Source organism: Myotis yumanensis, unplaced genomic scaffold (assembly GCF_028538775.1).
Source record: "Myotis yumanensis isolate MYYU_CA2020_CCGP unplaced genomic scaffold, mMyoYum1.0.hap1 SCAF_3, whole genome shotgun sequence".
Lineage (NCBI taxonomy): Eukaryota > Metazoa > Chordata > Mammalia > Chiroptera > Vespertilionidae > Myotis > Myotis yumanensis.
The window spans coordinates 111,748,299-111,771,132 of record NW_027223754.1 but is presented as its reverse complement, the minus strand read 5'-3'; the positions used below and the strand labels follow the sequence as shown (position 1 = coordinate 111,771,132).

The 22,834-nt window shown below is 36.7% G+C and overlaps 1 protein-coding gene across 8 annotated transcripts in view; it reads left to right on the top strand.

Annotated features, from left to right (window-relative positions):
* Positions 1-22,834, top strand: part of FRY (FRY microtubule binding protein) — a 559,746-nt gene that overhangs the window by 322,961 nt on the left and 213,951 nt on the right. For all 8 annotated transcript variants that reach the window (XM_070409378.1, XM_070409376.1, XM_070409374.1 and 5 more), the window contains 5 exons: positions 483-586; positions 1,032-1,140; positions 2,973-3,059; positions 17,718-17,889; positions 19,523-19,655. In XM_070409378.1, coding sequence (XP_070265479.1) covers positions 483-586; positions 1,032-1,140; positions 2,973-3,059; positions 17,718-17,889; positions 19,523-19,655 — 605 coding nt within the window. The remainder of the gene's footprint in view (positions 1-482; positions 587-1,031; positions 1,141-2,972; positions 3,060-17,717; positions 17,890-19,522; positions 19,656-22,834) is intronic.

Below are 22,834 nucleotides of genomic sequence, written 5' to 3'. Positions count from 1 at the left end.
TGGGAATACCTCAGGAAAAGGATCTTTTATATCTACCTCCCAGGTTCTAGCACAGTGCCTGACTGTATATTAGCTTCAATAAATGTTTAAGGGTAATTAGATGGGGGTGGGGTTTGAGGAATCAAAGCAATAATAATGTTGACAAGGGCATAACAGCAATAGAAAGAATAGATTGGTTCTCCTCTTGGTGCTAGGAGAATGAGCTCCCTGGTACTGGAGAAAAAAAGGCAATCTCAAGTTTTCATTTGGCAAAGGAGAGAATAACATGCCTTCCCCCAGAACTACTCTGTCCCACCCTCTAGGCTATTTGGATCCCTCCTCATAGATGATTTACCCAATGGACACCAAGAGGCGAAGACCCTACAAGTTTCCGATTATGCGGTGTCCCTTGTAGGGGCTCTTCATTTCCAGGCATTGAGAAAAGAATAATCTTCATATGTCACCATTTACTCTGCAATCTTACATCTTGGTTTCTGTTGTAGAATAAAGACCCCAAGATGGCTCGAGTTGCACTGGAATCTCTGTACAGATTACTTTGGGTTTACATGATTCGAATTAAATGTGAAAGCAACACAGCTACTCAGAGGTAAGGAGCTGGCCTGGGTTAACGGTAATCACATCACTCAGTTCATGGTAGCCACATCCCTCAGCCAGTGAGAGGATGTTTTGTTTTATTACTACCTACACTAACCCAATTGGAAGCTGACAGTTCCTGCAAGATCTAAATCCTTAGTTATTGGCTCAGCAGCCGTGACAGAAACTGCAGTCTCAACCGGGACAGCCAAGTTCCATGTCCAGGAATGTATTTGTCACATTAAAAAAGAAATGGCTACAATTTTCCAACTGTCCTTAGTTTTTCCAGAAACATTTTTCATAGAGCAGTTATGCTAATGGAAAGGGATAAAGTGGTTTGTTTTCTTTTTCTGAATTTTGTCTAATACTAAGATAAGGTGAAACATCTGCTATTTTCCCTTGAAGAACTGGAGCTCAGCCAATCTTACTTGTTTTCTCTTTCTTCCCTTATCTTTCAGCCGACTTATAACCATCATCACAACACTGTTCCCCAAAGGGTCCCGTGGTGTGGTGCCAAGGGATATGCCTCTGAACATCTTTGTGAAAATTATTCAATTCATTGCCCAGGTAATGGACAAGCTTCTGGAGTGTGTCTTCTAGTTATCTTTACGTAGCCAGTCTCCTTCTTAGGATGTACTAACAGATGAGGGGTGTAAAATAGCTCACGTGCATTGACTTTTCAGAATGGGTTTATAAGTGTTTCACACACAGCTGGTGACTTTTGCTTCAAAACAAATTGTGACATGGGAATGTAGAGTGCTTTCAGCATGTGACTAATGAAAGAACAGAGACAGAGTTTAAGTGATTCACCTAAGGTCCTAGAGCATGTTAGTAAAGGGGTCTCTTAACTCATAGTCTCTGGCTTTTTTCCCCCCATGATTCTCTGCTCTGGATTATGCAAATCAGGAGGAAACAAACGAGTCTGATGTTTGGAGGAAACCAAAAGAAGCTAATTTAGTGAAACTTGATGAGTAAAGAATAATGCTGAAAGTTTCATTCTGTGAAAAAGAAGAATGTAATAGGAATATTAGCATTTATCAAGCACTCACTCTTTGCTAAGAACAGTTCTAAGTATTTTACATGTATTAAATCACTTAAACACTGGCACCAATAATATTAAACATAGTTTTTAGTGTTTAATTTACTATTTAGACCTAAGATTTTTACTTTATAATTCACTTTGTGATTTACAAAGGAATATGAAAAGACAATTATTCCAGCTCAGTCTGTGCCTTGAGCCAGCTCTATACCCCTGAACAAGTCAGAGAACATCTTTTTTCTCTGTTTCTTTATCTGTAAAATGTGAGTGAAAATGCTTGCCTGTTATACCTAGAATGTTGAGTGGATAAAGGGAAATAATAGGTATGAAAATACTGTTGAAACACAATTGACATTGATATGAAGACATAGGTTTAATTGTTACTATCTATAATAATAAAAGGGTAATATGCTAATTAGACCAGAGGTACTTCCGGACAAAGCCAAGGCCAGAGGGAAGCCAGCTCAGTCCCAGGTGCCTGTGGGAGGCCAGAGGAAAGCCAGCCCGGGTCCTGGGTGCCAGAGGGAAGCTGGTGCCAGCAGCCAGGAGGAAGGAAGGCCTACACTTGCATGAACTTTGTACATCAGGCCTCTAGTTTAATATATCTCTCTGTGTGATTGGCACAGTGAAATGCCTCTGTAATATTGGTACTTAGAGAAAGGATATTACTTGCTTGGCAGGCAGATGAATTAATGTAACCTTTCTGCATGTAGTTATCATGGGGCTGAGGAAGGCTTCAATTATTCTGGAATAGGTTTTATAAAATAAACCTCTCATATCTTCATAGCCACTGTCCCAAATTATTAGAATCTGGCTTCAACCTTCTCATTTAAGTAACCTTGACATATCTTATTTGTTGATTATTCATTTCACTTGTAGAATTATCTGTTGTAATATGAGTCAAAGAATTTGAAATGCTAGAGAGTAGAAGAAAATGCTTATTTTTTAGTGGCTTTTAAACAATACATTTTAAACTGAATTTCAAGAAGGTGTCAGCATTTGCAAAACAAGCAGGAAAAGTTGAGCCTGGATATAAGCCCAGAGACTTCAAGTGTTTTTATTTTTCCGTTATTGTTTTTGGGTTATTAGTCATTCTGTGCTTTGGGGAATAATTGATATATTACATATAATTGCTCATAATTGCATTATAATGAGAGCATCCCTGTGCATTACACAAAAACAGAAGCAGCTCCACCAAAGATTCAATGGGCATGTTCTTCCTCAGGGAGTGATCCGTGACACTGAGCAGGACTTCTCTTAGTAGCCACCTGTTTGGTACATATGAAGAAAGTAGATATTTCATGTTTAATTTGTATCTTAACACTTTTTCATTTGTTTTGTTTTCTCTTTTTCACTACAGGAACGTTTAGATTTTGCAATGAAAGAAATCATTTTTGATTTTCTTTGTGTGGGAAAGCCAGCAAAAGCTTTCAGTCTCAACCCGGAGGTATGAGTGATCACTTTCTGTTCCTGTAACAGTGTGGGCCTTGACAGAGCCACACCTTTGTAACTCTGGAGAATGGGTGAAGGACATCGTCTCTAAAAGTCTTCCATGTGTTTCTGTCCATGTTATTTGGCTAAATAGTACAAATGATGGCATTTGAGAAGTAAGATTTTAGATGAATAGACTTAGAATGATGAAAGGTTGGTATACTACCAGATTCTGATCATGTATAATAGAGTACACCATGCCCCCAAAGATAATCTCTCACCACAAGGCCAGTTGTTTTATTTTTTTAAAGTCAGTGCATTTATTTGTAATTATCTTGGTGCAGATTAACTAGTTGAACATTGAGAAGTGATAAAACAAAAAAAACATATAATATATAAAAATATATAATAAAGTCCTAAAATCTAGTAAGATTACATTAATGATGTATGAATATTTGTTTCTGTAACAGCATCACAACTCAGGGCTAGGCAGTCATGGAAATGAGGATACAGTGGGCATGATACAGGATGTGGAGCGATGGGCCTGTGCAAATGAAAAGTGCATTCTGCTTTAAACTTTTAAAAACACATTGGCCAATGGAAATATGCCTCACAAGCTGCCTCTGTGTAGCCCTTTTCCTGTCAGACTGTAGAAAGAGCACTGGACTGGCAGTCAGCAGAGCGGGATTTGCCACTTGCCACGGGAGCTACCACTTTTACCAGCTGTATGACATTTACCTCTCTGCACTTCAGCTCATCCACAAGTACAATGGACAAAATACTTTCTTCTCTCAAGTTTGTAGTGTCATAATATCACAGTTCTTCAGTGTGAAAGGAGATCCAGAGGCTCCAAATAAGCAGCTGGTTAGTAGTAGGGGGAGCCTAGGTCTCCTGGTGTCTTCATGCTTCTTCCCCCCACAGCCTGGATTCTCTTCTTGGTGATAAGGTTGTCACATACACATATAGGGACAGCTATAGAAATTCCCAAAGGAGTTTATTTCTGGTGTCTATTGACATCACAGGCTTCTGAAATGGCCGCAGCCAGGGTTCATGGGCCAATTGGAGGGGGACAAAGCCAGTATAAATCCATGGAATTTGGGTTAGCTTGAGGTTCAGACTACAATTAGTGGAGAGTCTTCTCTTGAAGGAAGGTTCTCAAAATATTTTTCACCTTTTAGGAGTCATGGTTCTAGCATCTTTAACAATCAGTTCTCAGAATTACTGGGTTATTTGTCTGAAAGGAACATGTTGAAAGTCTTTAATCATTATCACCATCTAGAAACTTTACCCTTGGTTCTTCTCTCAAACTCCTCATTCAATCAATGACTAATAAGTTAGCATCTCTGTGCAGAGCATTTGAAATAATGTTGTTTTTTTAACTACCAAAAATAGGGAGTATTTGAGTATCTTCTATTTCTCTTGATTTTATAGTACTACAGAAAAGTTTAGTTTGTCAGTAGCTGTAATTAGAATCTCAAAGGTACATCTGTGACCCCACTCAATAAAACATACAAGGATGAGGATAGTCTATGAAGAAGATGCCATACATTTGATGGAGTATGTTGTAGGGCACAGTTTCTCAGGACACAGATCCAGATTGTGTCTTTTTTAAAAAATTCTTTATTGTTTAATGTATTACATAACTCTCCTTTTACCCCCATTGACTTCTCCCTGGCTGCTCTCACCTCCCAGCACATGCCTTCACCCCCCTACTGTCTTTATCAATTGGTTATGCTCATATGCATGCATACAAGTCCTTTGGTTGATCTCTTACCCTCCCCCCGTCCCCTACTTTCCCTCTTCAGTTGGATAGTCTGTTCATTGCATCTATGCCTCTGGCTCTATTTTTGCTCATCAGTTTATGTTCATTATATTCCACAAATGAGTGAGATCATGTGATATTTATCTTTCTCCGACTGGCTTATTTAACTTAGCATAATGCTCTCCAGGTCTATACATGCCAGTAGTTCTCAACCTGTGGGTCGCGACCCCTGAAAATACATCCTGCATATAAGATATTTACATTACGATTCATAACAGTAGCAAAATTACAGTTGTGAAGTAGCAACAAAAATAATTTTATGTTTGGGGGTCACCACAACATGAGGAACTGTAGTAAAGGGTTGTGGCATTAGGAAGGCTGAGAACCACTGATCCATGCTGTTTCAAATGGTAAGAGTTCCTTCTTTTTTACAACAGCATAGTATTCCATTGTGTAGATGTACCACAGGTTTTTAATCCACTCATCTGCTGATGGGCACTTAGGCTTTTCCAAATCTTAGCTATTGTAAATTGTGCTGCTATGAACATAGGGGTGCATATATTCTTTCTGATTGGTGTTTGTGATTACTTGATATATATTCCTAGAAGTGGGATTACTGGGTCAAATGGGAGTTCCATTTTTAATTTTTTAAGGAAACTCCATACTGTTTTCCACAGTGGCTGCACCAGTCTGCATTCCCACCAGCAGTGCATGAGGGTTCCTATTTGTCCACATCCTCAGCAGCACTTTTCATTGGTTCATTTCTTGATGATAGCCATTCTGACAGGTGTGAGATGATACTTCATTGTTGTTTTGATTTGCATCTCTCAGATTATTAGTGACTTTGAGCATATTTTCATATGTCTCTTGGCCTTCTGCATATCCTCTTTTTAAAAGTGTCTATTTAGGTCCTTTTCCCATTTTTTAATTAGATTGTTCATCTTCCTTTTGTTAAATTGTATAAGTTACCTATAAATTTTGGAGATTAAACCCTATCGGAGATAACATTGGCGAATATGTTCTCCTATGCAGTGCGCTTTCTTTTTGTTTTGATGGTTTCTTTTGCTGTGCAGAAGCTTTTTATTTTGATGAAGTCCCATTTGCTTATTTTCTCCTTAGTTTCCATTGCCCTAGGAGCTATATCGGTAAGATACTGCTATGACAGCTGTCTGCTATTTTGCTGCTTACGGCTACTATGATTTTTATGGTTTCCCATCTTATGTTTAAGTCCTTTATCCATTTTGAGTTTATTTTTGTGTATGGTGTAAGGTGGTGTTCTAGTTTCATTTTTTTTTCATGTATCTGTCCAATTTTCCCAACACCATTTATTGAAGCGACTGTCTTGACTCCATTGTATGTTTTTGCCTCCTTTGTCAGATATTAATTGAGCATAATGACTTGGATTGATTTCTGAATTCTCTGTTCTTTTCCATTGGTCTATATGTCTGTTCCTGTGCCTGTGCCAAGCCATTTTGATAACAATGACTTTGTAATAAAGCTTAATATTTGATACTGTGACCCTCCAACTTTGTTCTCCTTTCTCAGGGTTGCTGCGGCTATTCAGGGTCTTTTTTCTTATCCCATATGAATTTTTGGAGAGTTTGTTCTAGGACTGTGAAATATGCAGTTGGTATTTTAATGGGGGTTTAATTGAATCTATAGGTTGCTTTGGGTAGTTTGGACATTTTAATGATGTTGATTCTACCAATCCATGAACACGGTGTATTCTTCCATTTGTTTGTTTTCTTCTATCTCTTTTTTCAACATCCTGTAGTTTCCAAGTATAGGTCTTTTCTGTCCTTAGTTAAGTTTATTCTTAGGTATCTAAATTTTTTTGTTACAATGGTAAATGGGATTTTTTTTTTAGTTTCTCTTTCTGTGAGTTCATTATTGGTGTATTAAAAAAGCCATAGATTTCTGGGTGTTAATTTTTTATCCTGCTGCATTGCCAAATTCATGTTTTTATGGCATCTTTAGGGTTTTCTATGTACAATATCATGTCATCTGCAAATAATGACAGTTTTACTTCTTTTCCAATTTGGATGCCTTTTATTTCTTTTTCTTGTCTGATTGTTATGGCTAGAATTTCCAGTACTGTGTCAAACAGGAGTGGTGAAAGTGGGCATCCTGTCTTGTTCGTGTTCTTAGGGGAAATGGTTTTAGTTTTTGCCCATTGAGTATGATGTTGGCTGTAGGTCTGTCATATAAGGCTTTTATTATGTTGAGGTATGATCCCTTTATTCCCACTTTGCTGAGAGTTTTTATCAAGAAAGGGTGTTGGATTTTGTCAAATGCTTTTTCTGCATCAATTGATATAATTATGTGATTTTTATCTCTCAGTTTGTTTATGTGATGTATGTTTGTTGATTTGTGGATATTGTACCAGCCTTGCGTCCCTGGAATAAATCCCACTTGGTCATGGTGTATGATCTTTCTAATGTAATACTGGATCCAATTTGCTAGAATTTTGTTTAGGATTTTAACATCTATGTTCATCAGGGATATTGGCCTATAATTTTCTTTCTTTGTAGTGTCCTTATCTGGTTTGGGGATTAGGGTAATTCTGGCTTCATAGAAAGAGCTTGGAAGTGTGACTTCCTCAAGAATTTTTTGGAGTAGTCTGAGAAGGATAGGTTTTAGTTCTTTTTATGTTTGGTAAAACTCCCATGTGAAGCCATCCTGTCCAGGGCTTTTGTTTACTGGAGGTTTTTTGATCACTGCTTCAATTTCCTCAGTAGTTATTGTCCTGCTCAGGTTTTTTATTCTTCCTGTTGAGTTTTGGAATATTTTATTTTTCTAGGAAAATATCCATTTTGTCTTGGTTGTCCAGTTTGTTGGAGTAGAGTTGTTCGTAGTATTTTTTTATAATCTTTTGTGTGTCTGTGGTGTTGGTTGTTACTTCAACTCTTTCATTTCTGATTTTGTTTATTTAGGTCCTCTCTCTTTGTTTCTTCGTGAACCTGGCTAGAGGTTCATCAATCTCATTTATTCTTTACAAGAACCAGCTCTTGGTTTTATTGATCTTTTGTATTATTGTTGTTCGGTTTTTTTGTTTGTTTGGTTTTTTTTTTCTCTATGTCATTTATTTCCCCTCTGATCTTTATTATTTCCTTCTTTCTGCTTACTCTGGGCTTTTCTTGTTGCTTTCTTCCTAGTTCTTTAAGTTGTAGGGTTAAATAATTTATGACCATTTTTTCTTGTTTTCTGAGGTAGACCTGTAATGCTATGAACTTTCCTCTCAGGACTGCTTTCACTGTATCCCATAGATTTTGGATTGTTGTGTTTTCATTGCCATTTGTTTCCAGGATGCTTTTTATTTCTTCTTTGATCTCCTTGGTAACCCAATCATTGTTTAATAGCATGCAGATGTTGTTTTGTTTCATGTTGTCTCAAAGCTCCCTTAAGCTCTCCTCCTGCTTTTTAAGGTTTTTTTTTTTTCAGTTGCTCCTCTGCTTGTGTGTGTTTTTTTCTACCTTGTCTTTTAACTTGCTGATGCAGTCCTCAGCTTCTTCCAGTCTACTATTGAAACTTTCCATTGTGTTCATTATTGCAGCTATGTCATTCTTCATTTCCTCTTGATTCTTACACATGTTGTTGAATTTGTCTTCCATCCTTTAAAGCATCCTTATAACCATTGCTCTGAATTCTTTTTTTTTTTTTGGTGCCCTTGACCGGAATCGAACCTGGGAAGCTCTGAATTCTTTCTCTGAAAAACTTGCTTGCCTCCATTTCATTTTTTTCCTCTTCAGGTGATTCCTCCTTTTCTTTCATATGGGGGTTGTTCTTTTGTCTCCCCATTTTTGCTGTTCCTTTGTGATTGTTTCTATGTATCAAACTGCTATGCCACCCAGATTTTTTGAGTTTGTCTTACATAGTAGATGTTTTGTGGGCCCAGTGGTGCAGTCTGTCCAGTCTTCTGGGTTTGTTATTCTAGGGATGGCCCCTACTTGGGATATTTGGGTTCTCATGGTATAGTTGGGTCTTCAGTGTTATTGTCACGTTCGTGGATGGAGTCTCTTCTCAGGGTGTCTGGTAATGTGGCTTGCTCTCTACCATGTTGACTGAACAGGACAAAATACAAGTCGAAAAGACACAACACAGAGGGAACAAAACACGAATGTACTCATGACACTGATTACCCTAATAAAAGTGACCACCAGAGAAAAGAAAATTAAGAGAGAGAAAAGAGAGCAAAAATGATATTGAGAAAAAAAAAAAAAAGGTAAGAAAGAAAAGAAGAAGAAGAAAAAATATATATGGGGAGAAAATACCACATAACAGATAAACCAAAAAAATGCAAACAACAAACACCCCAAAAAAGGGGAGACAGAATCTGTAGAGTCAGAACTTATGTACAGAAAGCAAGGTCAAGGATGCCCTAACCGGTTTGGCTTAGTGGATTGAGCATCGGCCTGCGGACTGAAGGGTCCCAGGTTCGATTCTGGTCAAGGGCATGTACCTTGGTTGCGAGCACATCCCCAGTAGGAGGCGTGCAGGAGGCAGCTGATCGATGTTTCTAACTCTCTGTCCCTCTCCCTCTCTGTAAAAAATCAATAAAATATATATATATAAAAAAGAAAGTAAGGTCAAGGAATTGAATGAATACAGGAAGGACAACAGTTCAGTATAGAGGAGGTAGAAAGCGAATAAGTGGATAAGAAGAAAAGAAAAAGAAAAAAATTAAAAAAAATAAAACAAAGTGTATACATTTTTTAAATTTATCTTAATTTATTCATCCATTTTTTGAAAAGGAGAATAGAAGAGAGAGCAGGTAGGTTTGAGTTTATTGAATGAAACTAATTAAACAATTAGGGTAAGAGGAGAGCAAGAGAGGAGAGGAAAAACAAGCATAAAAAATTAACTAGCAAAGAAAGAGAAAGGAGAAGGGTGTGTGGACTTGGAGCAGGGGAGAGAAAATTAGATATATGAGTAAGCCAACAGAGACTACGATAATAATAACACATCAGTAAAGCAGATAAAGAAGATCAATTTTTAACAAGGGGTAAAAGAAAGGAGAGAAAAACTAAAGTAGGAACAGGAGAAGGGAAAACAGGATGAAAGAGGGAGAACTGAGGAAGAAAAGGGTGGGGAAAATTAAAAAAATAACAATTAAAAGGTAAAACTAGAATGAAGAAAAAGAATAAAAAATAAAAAAATATTTTTTAATAAAAGATAAAAAAGTGAGATATTCATTTCAGCTGAGTTTTAATTCCCCATGGGGTCTGGTTTAAGACCCCAACTCTTCTGTTCTGTCTGCCACTTCTCAGTTTTCTGTTAGGTAGTCAGCACCATGTTAAAGTTCCAAGTAATCCACTGCTCCTTTGTTTGGGCCTCTCTCCGCAGCCTTGGCTGCAAGCAGGTGGGACTAATCTGCCCACTTAGGCTGTCTGCCTGCTGTCAATCTTAATCTCTCAAGTGTCTGTTTCTGATAGGGCTTTAGGTGGGGGTAGTGCTGTATTGCTTTTCAGGACTGAACATCCCTTTTCAACCCAGTCCCTTAGGGCTCTTTGAGGCTATTCAGAGTCTGTTTCCTTTGCACAGCTCAGGGTGCAGTCTGGGTGTGGCTGTATTAGCTGTCTTGAGGCTGCTGGAAGGAGCTGGCTCTTCAGGAGAAAAATGGCTGTGTAGGTTTAGAGCACTGTTTCTTTGTTACTAATGTTGCGGCCCCACCCCATAACAAAGAAACAGAATTTCCAGAGGATGAGGCCCAGAAATCAGGATTTTAAAAAGATTCTAATGTGCAGCCAAGGTTGAGAACCACTGGTTTAGAGGGTCAGGAATGTCTCAGTGCTGGATTCCTGGTCACCTCTCCCTGTCCTGTTCTCCTCCACAGCCTCTCCCCAGACTCCACAAATCCGCACCTCCACCTATTCCGCAGCCATGGGTGAGAGTTTGTACTTGAAAGATCCTATGAACTGGGTTTAGCAAATAAAAGTAAAGACAAAACAGAGGCAAAACAACTGCATGACTATGAGTTTCTCTCCCCCTGGCACTGTGTGGCTTGGCAGCTCTTCATGTTGCCTTTCCGGGCTCAGCCTCTCATGGCTAAGGACTTAGATCTAGAATCCCCTGCTGCCAGCAGCCCTGTGGACTTCCTTTCCACAGTTGGATGTTATGCCTGTTCCCAAGGGATGCGGACTTGGTGCCATGCAGCTTTCTTCTGACCCTCTCAGTCCAGTGGTCTCATGTTTCTCTCAAGCTCAGATTCCTGATCCTACCGTTCTCTAGGTGTTTCTGCCCTTCTCGGCTGAGAATTGCCTCACCAGCTGTGGCTACTTCACCAATTCCAGATGGATGTTATTCAATTTAGGTGCTCATTCCATCTGCTCCAGATAAGTCTCAGTACACATCTGCCTATTCAGCCACCATTTTTCCCTCCGGGCCAGATTGTATCTTATATATGTTTTGGAAGTAGCTTGTGGAACAGACCCAAGATCTAAAGGTTTATCTCACTGCAGATCAGTATTGCTCCACACTCAGCAGTTAGGTGATTTCCAGGTAAGTGTTCATCTTAGTTCAATCCTAATGGACTTCCACGTGCACCCTCATCATCAAAAGAATTTACACATCTGTGAGAAGAGTTTCTTGATCATCCATTTCTCTCATTTTGTTTTGGTCTAAAATAATGTGGACCTGGAGGTCCTAGCCAGTGCCAGTGGCAAAAAGAACTAAAAGCATATAGATTAGAAAGGAAGAAATAAAACTGTCTTTATTCACTGACAATATGATTACCTATATAGAAAATACCAAAGGACCTACAGAAAACCTACTAGAACTAATAAATTATTTTAGAAAGTTTGTAGGATATAAGATAAATATATAATATTAATGTATTTCTATATTTTAAGTTAAACTATTGGAAATTGAACAATTTACAATACCAATGAAAACAAAATACTTAGCAATAAAGCTAACAAAATATGTGCAAGATTTATATACTGAAAACTAAAAAAAAATTGAGAGAAATAAAAAATAAATAAAGGAAGAGAAATACTGTTTGTAAATTCAGAGATTTAAGATTATACAAGGTTATTTATTCCCAAATTAATCTAATTAAACCATAATTCCAATAATAATCCTGCTTTTCCTATAAAAATAAATAAGCTGATTCTAAAATGTACATGGAAAGTATAAGGAACTAGCATAACCAACATAATTTTGAAAAATAATGAAATTGGAGGACTGGCATGTCCTGATTTCAAAATTTACTATAAAGCTATAGTAGAAGTATTGGAGGAAGGATGAATATAAAGACCAATGAAACAGAATAAAAAATCCAAAAACATACCCACACTTATGTGGTCAGTTGATTTTCAACAAGGGTTCTAAGTTATCTTAGTGGATAAAGGATAGTCTCTCTAATAAACAGTGCTGCTGAACAACTGGATATCCACTGGAAAATAATAAACTTTGTCCCATAATTTTCACTGTAAGCAAAAGTTAACTTAAAATTAAACATAAACCTAAATTTAAAATACATTATAAAATTTCCAGAAAAAAAACGTAAGATCTTTGTGAACTTTGGGAGAGCAAAAATTTTCTCAGGACATAATAAAACATAAGTTACAAAAGAAATGTTGATAAAAATTGAACATCACCAAAATAAAAAAAAAATGTCTGCACTTTAAAAGACACTGTCAATAAAATGTAGAGTCAGACTGGGAGAAAACGTTTGCAAAACATATCTGATAAAGCATTCTATCCGAAATTTATAAAGAACTCTCACAATTCAACAACAACAACAAAAACACCCAGTTTTTTTAAATGGGAAAAATGAACAGCCTCTTAACCAAAAAAAGAGGTAGAAATGACAAATAAGTTCATGAAAAGATGTTCAACATCATTAATCATTAGGGAAAAGCAAGGGAAACTAAAGTGAAAGGTGCTAAGAAGGATACAGAGCAACTGCAACTTCGCACTGTTTTTATGATAATGCAAAAAAAGGTACAACCACTTTAGAAAACAGCTTGGCAATTTCTTATAAGGTTAAACATACATGTACCATATGATCCAACATTTTCACCTCAGGAAATTAAATTCAAGAGGTTTATATGGATATTTATATCAGCTGTATTCATAATCACTAAAAGCAGGAAAGCAGCTCATGTTCAGCCACTGGTAAATGGCCAAACAAATTATGAAGCATCGATACAATGGAAAACTCTTCAATAAAAAGGAACAAACTACTGATACTGCAACATCTCAAAAGCATTATGCAAAGTGAAAGAAGCAAGACACAAAAGGCTATATATATGGTTTGATTCCATTTATATCACATGGAAAAGGCAAAACTATAGGTAAAAATTAGACAAAGGGTTGTAGGTTCTGGGGTTGAAGTAGAGGACTGACTAGAAAGAGGAACAAGAGATTTTTTTGGAATGATGGAAATATTTTATATCTTGACTGTGATGGCAGTTACCTGATATATATGATAGATAAATGATAGATAGATAGATAGATAGATAGATGATAGATATTTCTCAAAACTCAAAAAAATGCATGAGCCTAGAAAACATTTCATGAAAGGACTACTAAAATACATGAGGAAATTAATAGACTTAAAAAAAATTCATCTTTATTTTTTAAAGTATTGCAGATGTCCCCCTTTTCTTCACCATTCACTCCTTCCACCCCCCTCTTGCCCCCTCCCCAGGCCTTCACCTCACTATTGTTAGTTCATGAGTTATGCATATATGCATATAAGCTCTTTGATTAATCTCTTCCTGCCCCCCACCTTCCCTCTGAAATTCGTTAGTCTTGTTTCATGCTTCAGTGTCTCTGGATCTATTCATCAGTTTATTTTGTTCTTTAGATTCCACATATAAATGAGATCATGTGATACTTGTCTTTCTCTGACTGTCTTATTTCAGTACTCTCCAGGTCCCTTTATGCTTAAATATTTTGAAGTTAATACTCTATCATTCTAGAAAACAGAGAGAAAGATTGTCACTGAAGGCCATAAAATCATAAAGTGCACATTTGATTGGGTATAAATGAGCCAGAGAAACATTCACCAAATCCTGGGTAGAATATCATTACATGTTGAAGCTTGGATAAATAGTTAAAATGAAGAGAAGTCAGTATTACTTTAATGTTATGAAATGTAAGCCTGTACCACAGAGTAGGTGATTTGGGCAACCTGACTTGAATGTTTAGCTTCCCACCTACTAATTAGGTAGTCTCAGTTTCCTGGCCTAAAAAAATGGGAGTAATCATGCCTTCCGTCCATGACTGTTTTAAAGATGAGAGTTCTGGATACATTTTAGGGACTTGATAAATTGTATATAGATTATCTTTCTTAGTACTAATAATTTTCTGCTGTAGGAAGTAGTCAATTTTGGGAACTTATTACTTCATGTGGTTTGCAAATATGAGAATAAGTGTTTTATACATGGTTGTATAAGGAAGTACTGATGTTCTAGTACCTTCTGACCTTTTAAGATTATTGTAGTGGGAGTGTCTTACTGACTGATCTTCCAGAGCTGTTACTATGCCTTACCTGAGTCCAAGAAAGATAACACTCTGACTCAGAATGGCCTTCCTTTTTTAAAAAAAAAATATATATATTTTATTGATATTTTACAGAGAGGAAGGGAGAGGGATAGAGAGAAACATCGATGAGAGAGAAACATCGATCAGCTGCCTCCTGCACACCTCCCACTGAGGATGTGCCCGCAACCAAGGTACATGCCCTTGACCGGAATCCAACCTGGGACCCCTCAGTCCGCAGACCGACGCTCTATCCACTGAGCCAAACCGATTAGAGCGACCTTCCTTTTTTAAAATTCATTTTTATTGAATTTATTAGGATGACACTGGTTAACAAATATATACAGGTTTCAGGTGCACAGTTCTACAACACATCACCTGTACATTGTACTGTGTGTTCACCACCCCAAGTCAGGTCTCCTTCCATCACCATTTATCCTCCCTAAACCTTTCCCCACCCTCTGCTCATCAAGCATCACCCTAACCATGAGTTCTACTCTTTTTTTTTTCTGTTTTGCTCAATCCTTCCACACTCAACCCCAGCCACTCCCCCAACAGCTGGTAGCCTGCTCTCTGTCTGTGAGTATGTCTCTGTTTTGTTTGTTAGTTCATTTTGTGTGTTTTTTGTTGTTGTTCTTTTTAAAAAATAATTCTTTATTGTTTGAAAGTATTACATATGTCCCTTTTTTCCCCCCATTGGCCCCCTCCAGCCCGTCCCCACTCCCCATCCCAGGCCCTCACCACCCCATTATCTGTGTCCATGTGTTATGCATATATGCATACAAGGTCTTTGGTTGATTACCTCCCACCCACCCACCCTCTCCCACCTTCCCTCTGAGATTTCACACACTATTTTATGCTTCCATGTCTCTAGATCCATTCTGTTCATCAGTATATTTTGTTACTTAGATTCCACATATGAGTGAGATCATGTGATACTTGTCTTTCTCTGACTGACTTATTTCACTTAGCATGATACTCTCCAGGTCCCTCCATGCTGTCTCAAAGGATAAGAGATTCTTCTTTTTTTACTGCTGCATAATATTCCCTGGTATAAATGTACCACAGCTTTTATATTCACTCATCTACTGATGGGCACTTTGGCTGTTTCCAGATTTTAGCTATTATAATTTATGGTGCTATGAACACAGGGTACACACATTCTTTCTGATTGATATTTCAGATTTCGTAGGATATATTCCTAGAAGTGGGATCACTGGATCAAATGGAAGTTCCATGTTTAATTTTTTGAGGAAACTCCATACCGTTTTCCATAATGGCTGCACCAGTCAACATTCCCACCAGCAGTGCACTTGGGTTCCCTTTGCTCCACATTCTTGCCAGTACTTACCATGTATTGATTTGTTGATGGTAGCAAATCAATAGGTGTGAGGTGATACCTCATTGTCATTTTAATTTGCATCTCTCTAATGATCAGTGACTTGAAGCATGTTTTCATATGTCTCTTGGTCATCTGTATGTCCTCTTTAAGGAAGTGTCTATTTAGGTCCTTTGCCCATTTTTTAATTGAATTGTTTGTCTTTCTTCTGTTAAGTTGTATGAGTTCCTTATATATTTTGGGTATTAACCCTTTATCAGCTCTATCATTGCCAAATATGTTCTCCCATGCAATGGGCTCCCTTTTCGTTTTGTTTATGGTTTCTTTTGCTGTAGTCTTTTTTATTTTGATGTAGTCTCATTTGTTTATTTTCTCCTTAGTTTTCTTTGCCCTAGGAGATGTATCCATAAACATACTGCCACGAGAGCTGTCTGAGATTTTGCTGCCTATGGTTTCTTCTAGGATTTTTATAGTTTCACAACTTACATTTAAGTCTTTTATCCATTTTGAGTTTATTCTTGTGTATGGTGTAAGTTGGTGGTCTAGTTTCATTTTTTGCATGTATCTGTACAATTTTTCCAGTAACATTTATTGAAGAGACTATCTTGACTCCACTATACTAGTACTATTATGCCATTGCCCTTTGTCAAATATTAATTGAGCATAATGGCTTGGAATGATTTTGAGGGTCTCTGTTCTGTTCCATTGATCTATATGCCTGTTCTTGTGCCAGTACCAGACTGTTTTGATTATGTAATATAACTTGAAATCTGGTATTGTGATTTCTCCAACTTTTTTCTTCTTTCTCAAGATTGCTATGACTATCCAGGGTCTTTTTGGGTTCCATATAAATGTTTGGAGTATTCTAGATCTGTGAAATATGCTGTTGGTATTTTAATAGGGATTGCATTGAATCTGTGGATTGCCTTGGGTAGTATGGACATTTTAATGATGTTGATTTTACCAATCCATGTTAGTACATTTTGTTCATTAGATTCCACATATGAGTGAAATTACATGGTACTTGTCTTTCTCTGACTGGCTTATTTCACTTAGCATAATGCTCTTCAGAACCATCCATGCTATTGCAATGGGTAAAATTTCTTTTTTGCAACTGAGTAGTATTCCATGTATAAATGTACCACAGTTTTTTTATTCCTTCATCTACCAGACACCTGGGCTGCTTCTAAATCTTAGCTATTGTATATAAAGCTGCAATGAACATAGGGGTGCATATATTCTTTCAAATTAATGTTTCATGTGTCTTCAGATAAACTCCTAGAAATGGAATTGGTGGTGTTACTTCTTAGAAGCTCATGTGTGTTTATCAGTAACAGGTTCTGTGGCATTGAGTTTTTAAAATTTATTTTCCAACTTGCCAGCCTTTCGAATCAAAAGTCAACTACCTATAGTTCCAAGCAGGTGATTTTTGTTTTGTCATTCTCATGTGGAAATTCTCTTTTACTTGGTCTTTGTGAATTCACACATGTTGCATCTCTCCTTCAAGGAGACATAGAGCCTTCGGTTTGCCTTAGTTTACCCTAGTGGCAGCTGGCCTGGAGGATGACTGCTCACCTCTGTGAGATGTACCGAGGGTCCCCCAAACGGAATGAGAATGACCATCTCAAACGTGCCCTCCAAGACTTGAAAAATTTCCTGCTTGTTTTCTTGTGACATTATAACAAATAGTAGCAGAAACTGTATTTTATTTTCATAGGTTTGGCGTAAACTCTTGTACCTTTTATTTTAATTGATTTTTTTACAGAGTGGAAGGAAGAGGGATAGAGAATTAGAAACATCAAAGAGAGAGAAACCTCAATCAGCTGCCTCCTGCACACCCCCTACTGGGGATGTGCCCACAACCAAGGTATATGCCCTTTCCGGAATCGAACCCGGGACCCTTCAGTCCGCAGGCCGATGCTCTATCCACTGAGCCAAACCAGTTAGGGCTTGTACCTTTTAAATTACTTTCCCACACTAATCTAGATGGTAAGCCACACTTAACTGCCCTACAAAACTGATGGCTTAATTGCACCACAATAATTGGGTATTTCTTTGTATCACAAATCCACTGTCTCTTACAGAGAATGAACATCGGTTTAAGAGCCTTCTTGGTCATAGCTGATAGCTTACAGCAGAAAGACGGCGAACCACCCATGCCTGTTACAGGCGCTGTCCTCCCATCAGGAAACACGTTGAGAGTGAAGAAAACATATTTGAGTAAAACACTCACTGAAGAAGAGGCCAAAATGATAGGTGGGTTTCAAAGATGTGTTAGATATGGGACTTACCAAGTCTTTAAAATGATCCAAAATATTTACCCTTAGTGATACACTTTGAAAAAATATGTTTTATTTTCCTCACCTGAGGATATGTTTATTTTTTTTATAGAGAGAGGAAGGGAAAGACAGAGGTATATAGAGAAATATCCATCTGGGAGAGAAACATCCATGGTTTCCTCCTGTATGTGCCCTGACTTGGAATCAAACCCTCAACCTAGGTATGTTGCCTGACCAGGCATGGAACCCACAACCTTTTGGTGCATGGGAGGATGCTCCAACCAACTGAGCCATCTGGCCAGGGCAAAAAAATCTTTATAAAAGTAGCTATGCTGCCCTTTAAACTTTTTGGAACTTTCTGGTAAATATTTTGCCATTTTAATGTTAGACTCTTATCTGTGGTCTTTCCAAACTTCTAATGTTGATTATCTACAATTTATAGTAGATTTCTAAGACATCTGTGTCCTTTGGTAGATAATCTTGTTTATAAAGCAACCACATATACATTTATTTATTCATCCATTTATTTGTTCATATTTATAGTTTTTTTTCTTCTTTTTTTTGGTAAAATTAGTTTAATCTGTGTTTTACCACACATACTGGGTTATGTTATGGGTTTAGCCTATATGAGATTTTCATTGTAATTTAGCAATCTTAATCCTAAGATTATATTTACTTCTTCCTGAGTACCTGAATTTAGAAACCTACTACAAAGTTTGTTAAGATAGTAACTAGAATTCAAAGGCCTAACAAAAATACATGAGGACATCTTTTGCTATAAATATAGGGTGTTCCAAAAAAAAAGTACATACGTATTTTGAATAATTATAAAGGCAGTATTTATTAGAATACATTTCATTTTCAAAATTGTGCTATCAGCTGTTAAAGTGTTTACATTTTTGGGGACACCTTGTATTTATCTTTTCTGCAATGCTTAAATTAGTTCAAAAAGATTTAATGCATGAAAAGTAACCATTAATAATTATTTTTTTAAAGTATAAATTGTAAACGCAATGCAATTTACTTTTCATTTGTATTATATACATAAACATATAAAATACATATTTGAAATACATATGCTATACATATGTGTCTATCCCTGTAGGACACGGACACTGTATTTAATGAAACCAGTAAAGTAATATAGCTAAAATATATTTCCCTTTATTTTAAAATTTATGATGTGAAGTCATTTTGTTTATTTTATTTTTAAAAATCCACACATATATTTCAGAGAATATTCTCACCCCAAGAGAGAATTATCCTTCATTCATTAATGATGGTGAATTTTCTTGTACTAATTAGAAATATAAAAATTCTAAAGTAGAACTTTCTATTTCCTTGTTTATTTTAACTGTTCCGAAAAATATTTCCCATTGAGTATTAGAATTCCTATTTATTCCTAATTTAAATGGTTATTTGGTGAACACCCACTAAGTGCAGGCCACTGTGCTAACAATCCTGCAGATAAGAGATTGAATTAGACTTTGTTCAAAGAAGCCATCACCCATAGAAAGTCTTCAGTAAAAAATGACATAGAGGATAAATACACTAAGAGTTCATTCTTTGATAAATTTAGTCAAAGATGTAAATGTAATGCATTTTTTCAGGCATGTCATTATATTATTCTCAAGTACGAAAAGCTGTGGACAGCATTTTAAGGCACCTTGATAAAGAAGTAGGAAGGTGTATGATGCTAACTAACGTCCAGATGTTAAACAAAGAACCTGAGGACATGATCACGTGAGTACAGTGAGGACTAAGTCTCAACAAAGGGTTGATTAACCAGAAGACACCAGCAGAGATTCTTCTCATTTATTCTGTGTAGCTGACCCTTGAACAACATGGGGAATAGAGGCACTGACTCCTGCACAGTTGAAAATCCATGGGTAACTTTTTCTCCCCCAAACTTAATTATTAATAGTCTACTTTGATCAGATATCTTACCGATAACATAAACAATTGGTTAACTCATATTTGTATGCTATATGTATTATAGACTGTTTTCTTCCAATAAAGTGAGCTAGGGAAAAGAACATGTTATTAAGAAAATCATAAGGAAAATAAAATACATTTACAGTACTGTTCATATTTATTGAAAAAAAATCTGTGTGTAAGTAGACCCATACAGTTGAAACCCATGTTGTTCAGGGTCAACTGTATTTTATTCTTTCATTCTTAGAATCAGATTTTTAAGAAGTGTTAAGATTGTAAAAACATACTTTTGTAATATTTGACTAACTCTGAAAATAAAGTCAAACCTGATATTGAGCTATTTTGGTTGTATGTGAAGTAGCATTAGGCCAGTAAGTTAGAAAATGGGCCCAAGACTCATTCATTGGTTCACATTTTTCAGACATGGCATTTTGCTCCCAAGCTTGATCGCAGTGCTGTCCTTCACATTTTTCAGAAGTGGTGTTTTGTTCGCAAGCTTGATCACCAGTTTACAGACATTCCATCTTTATAAATGTCAAATTCACTTGTTTCTGGTGATAGTCCTGAACTGAGAGACTTAAACTGGCTGAATAGTCTCTATTCAACCATGTCATAGAAATCCTGGATTTTAAGAAAGCATTCGTAACTTTGAATGTAGAAATGAAATGTTCTTAAGCCAGAATCTAAGATCTAGATTTAGAATCAGAGTTCTACAGAAGAAACTCATACAACTTATATTTGCTACAGTTGATTAATTATGGCAGAAACTAGGATTGGGTTTTAACTTAACTTTTTTTTAAAAAAATCCTTACCCAAGGATATTTTTCCATTTATTTTTTTAGATAGAGTGGAAGGGAGGGAGGAGATGGGGAGAGAGAGAGAGAGAGAGAGAGAGAGAGAGAAACATTAATTAATGTGAGAGAGACACATCCATTGGTTGCCCCCCGCATGTGCCCCAACCAGGCCTGGGGATCAAACCTGCCTCCGTGGTACATACCCTTGACCGGGAATCAAACTCACAACCCTTCAGTCTGAACGCTGATGCTCTAACCACTGAGAAAAACTGTCCAGGGCATTAACTTAACATTTTAACAAAGCTTCTATTTTGCTGTTGGACTGTGAATTAAATTATATTTGGCACCTGTGGCATAAATTTCCAAAAATATATAGTTAGGAAAATTTTCTTTGTCACTCAGCATATTCAGTTCCAAATACCACAGTTAGTTAGAAGGTTGCTACCTATAGAGGGAAGTTTATATTGTGGGTGTCTATTTTACAAGGGTGGCATGTTGAAAACAAAGTATGACAAAATAAAACAAGAAGAGTAAAAATTAAAGAATTATTTTACTAGTAAATACATATTTAGCATCATATAAAGTTAAAATGAAAGCCTCCTCCTCAGAGCTCCACTTGAAATCTGTCACCATTCCTTGGCTTGGTGTGATTCCTCCAAGACCTTTCCCTGTGTCAGCACAACTATATATATACATTTTTTACAAAAATATGGTATATACAATGCATGCTGTTGTATAATGAGATGAAAGATCATTTAAAGACTTTTCAACCAAAGTGACAGCAGAGTTGAAACTGACCAAGGATAATAACATTAACTATATTGTCTGTAGCTCTGGCTCTTACCTCACAATTACCAGATTGTCCATAAACCTTTAACATCATTATTACATACTTTTTGAATATATTAAAGCAATTTTAAATTTATAATATAGAAGATATATAAAATGCTTTTCAAACTTCTGGTATAGAGTTCTTTCCTCTTTTAAAACAGTAAAGAAATGAAAGGCCTTTACAGGAAGACTTTATTAATAATCAAGATGTCACAAAATAGAGTCAGGACCAAACAATATATTCAAAACCATAAACAAGTACAGATTTAAATGTACATGTAAAATTTTCATTTGTATTTTAGCCAATACCTTAAACTTTTCCCAAGATGATTCTGTACTTTTTCTTATTGAACAATCTTGAGACCCCCAAATCGGACTAGGGATATTTTTCATGCTAAGTTGTAAGGCAGATTCCTGAGTGGACAGTAACTCATTGCCACATTTAGGGGAAGAGTGTTGAGGTCCACACCACGCTAATGGGAATGATTATTGGAGTTAATATTCAAGGTTGGTCCACCACTTTCCCAGGTCCTGCTTAAGGTTTGAACACTAAGCATTCTGTGTCATGCCATTTCCATTTCTCATCCCTTTTATGGTTCATACTAGCAGATAATAATAATAATATATGTTAAGGAAAATTATGTTTTGGGGGGCTCACATGCTTCCTGTAGAAGCTCAGCGAGCAAGGCCTACAGTGGTAAAAGGAAATCCTACACCAATTAGAGCCTCTAATCTAGGCTTGGAAGCCTGAAAGAACTAGCCTTGGACTTCAGGCTAGGCAAGGTCATCCGTTTTCTGACAGATATGGAAAATAATCCCAACTGTTTAAAACATCTAGTGAGCAAGTTAGGAGGACTATTTAAATGACTCACGGAGTTGAATATGAACAGTTGAGAGAAATCCCTGGGCTCTACCTCTGCCCAGGTACTGAGTTAATTATTTGAAGGCCCTCTTTTTTAGCCGATTGAAAACCATGACACAATAGCTTTCTCTCCACAGTCCTCATGCACACCACGCAGGACCATGGAAAAGGAGAGAAAATAGTCTCATGACTTTCCACAGAAGCAAAGTATTTTAGAAATCAACATAGAAGCATTTCATTTTTCACATAAACAGTTTTGTATTCATTCTTAACAAACTTACAAAAGCATGCTAGAAAGCAATGTTATCATCTTTAGAATGTAGAGAATTCTCCTTGTTGCATTTCTATTCAGACCACAGTTACTGTTCCAAGAAGGAATTACTACTATGCTACTTTGCATTTTCATTATTGTATTTTGTGTCCAATAATTATATTAATTTGGTGACAATTTTATGTTTATTCTCAGAAGACTCAATCATCAGAATTTAAATATGCTGTCA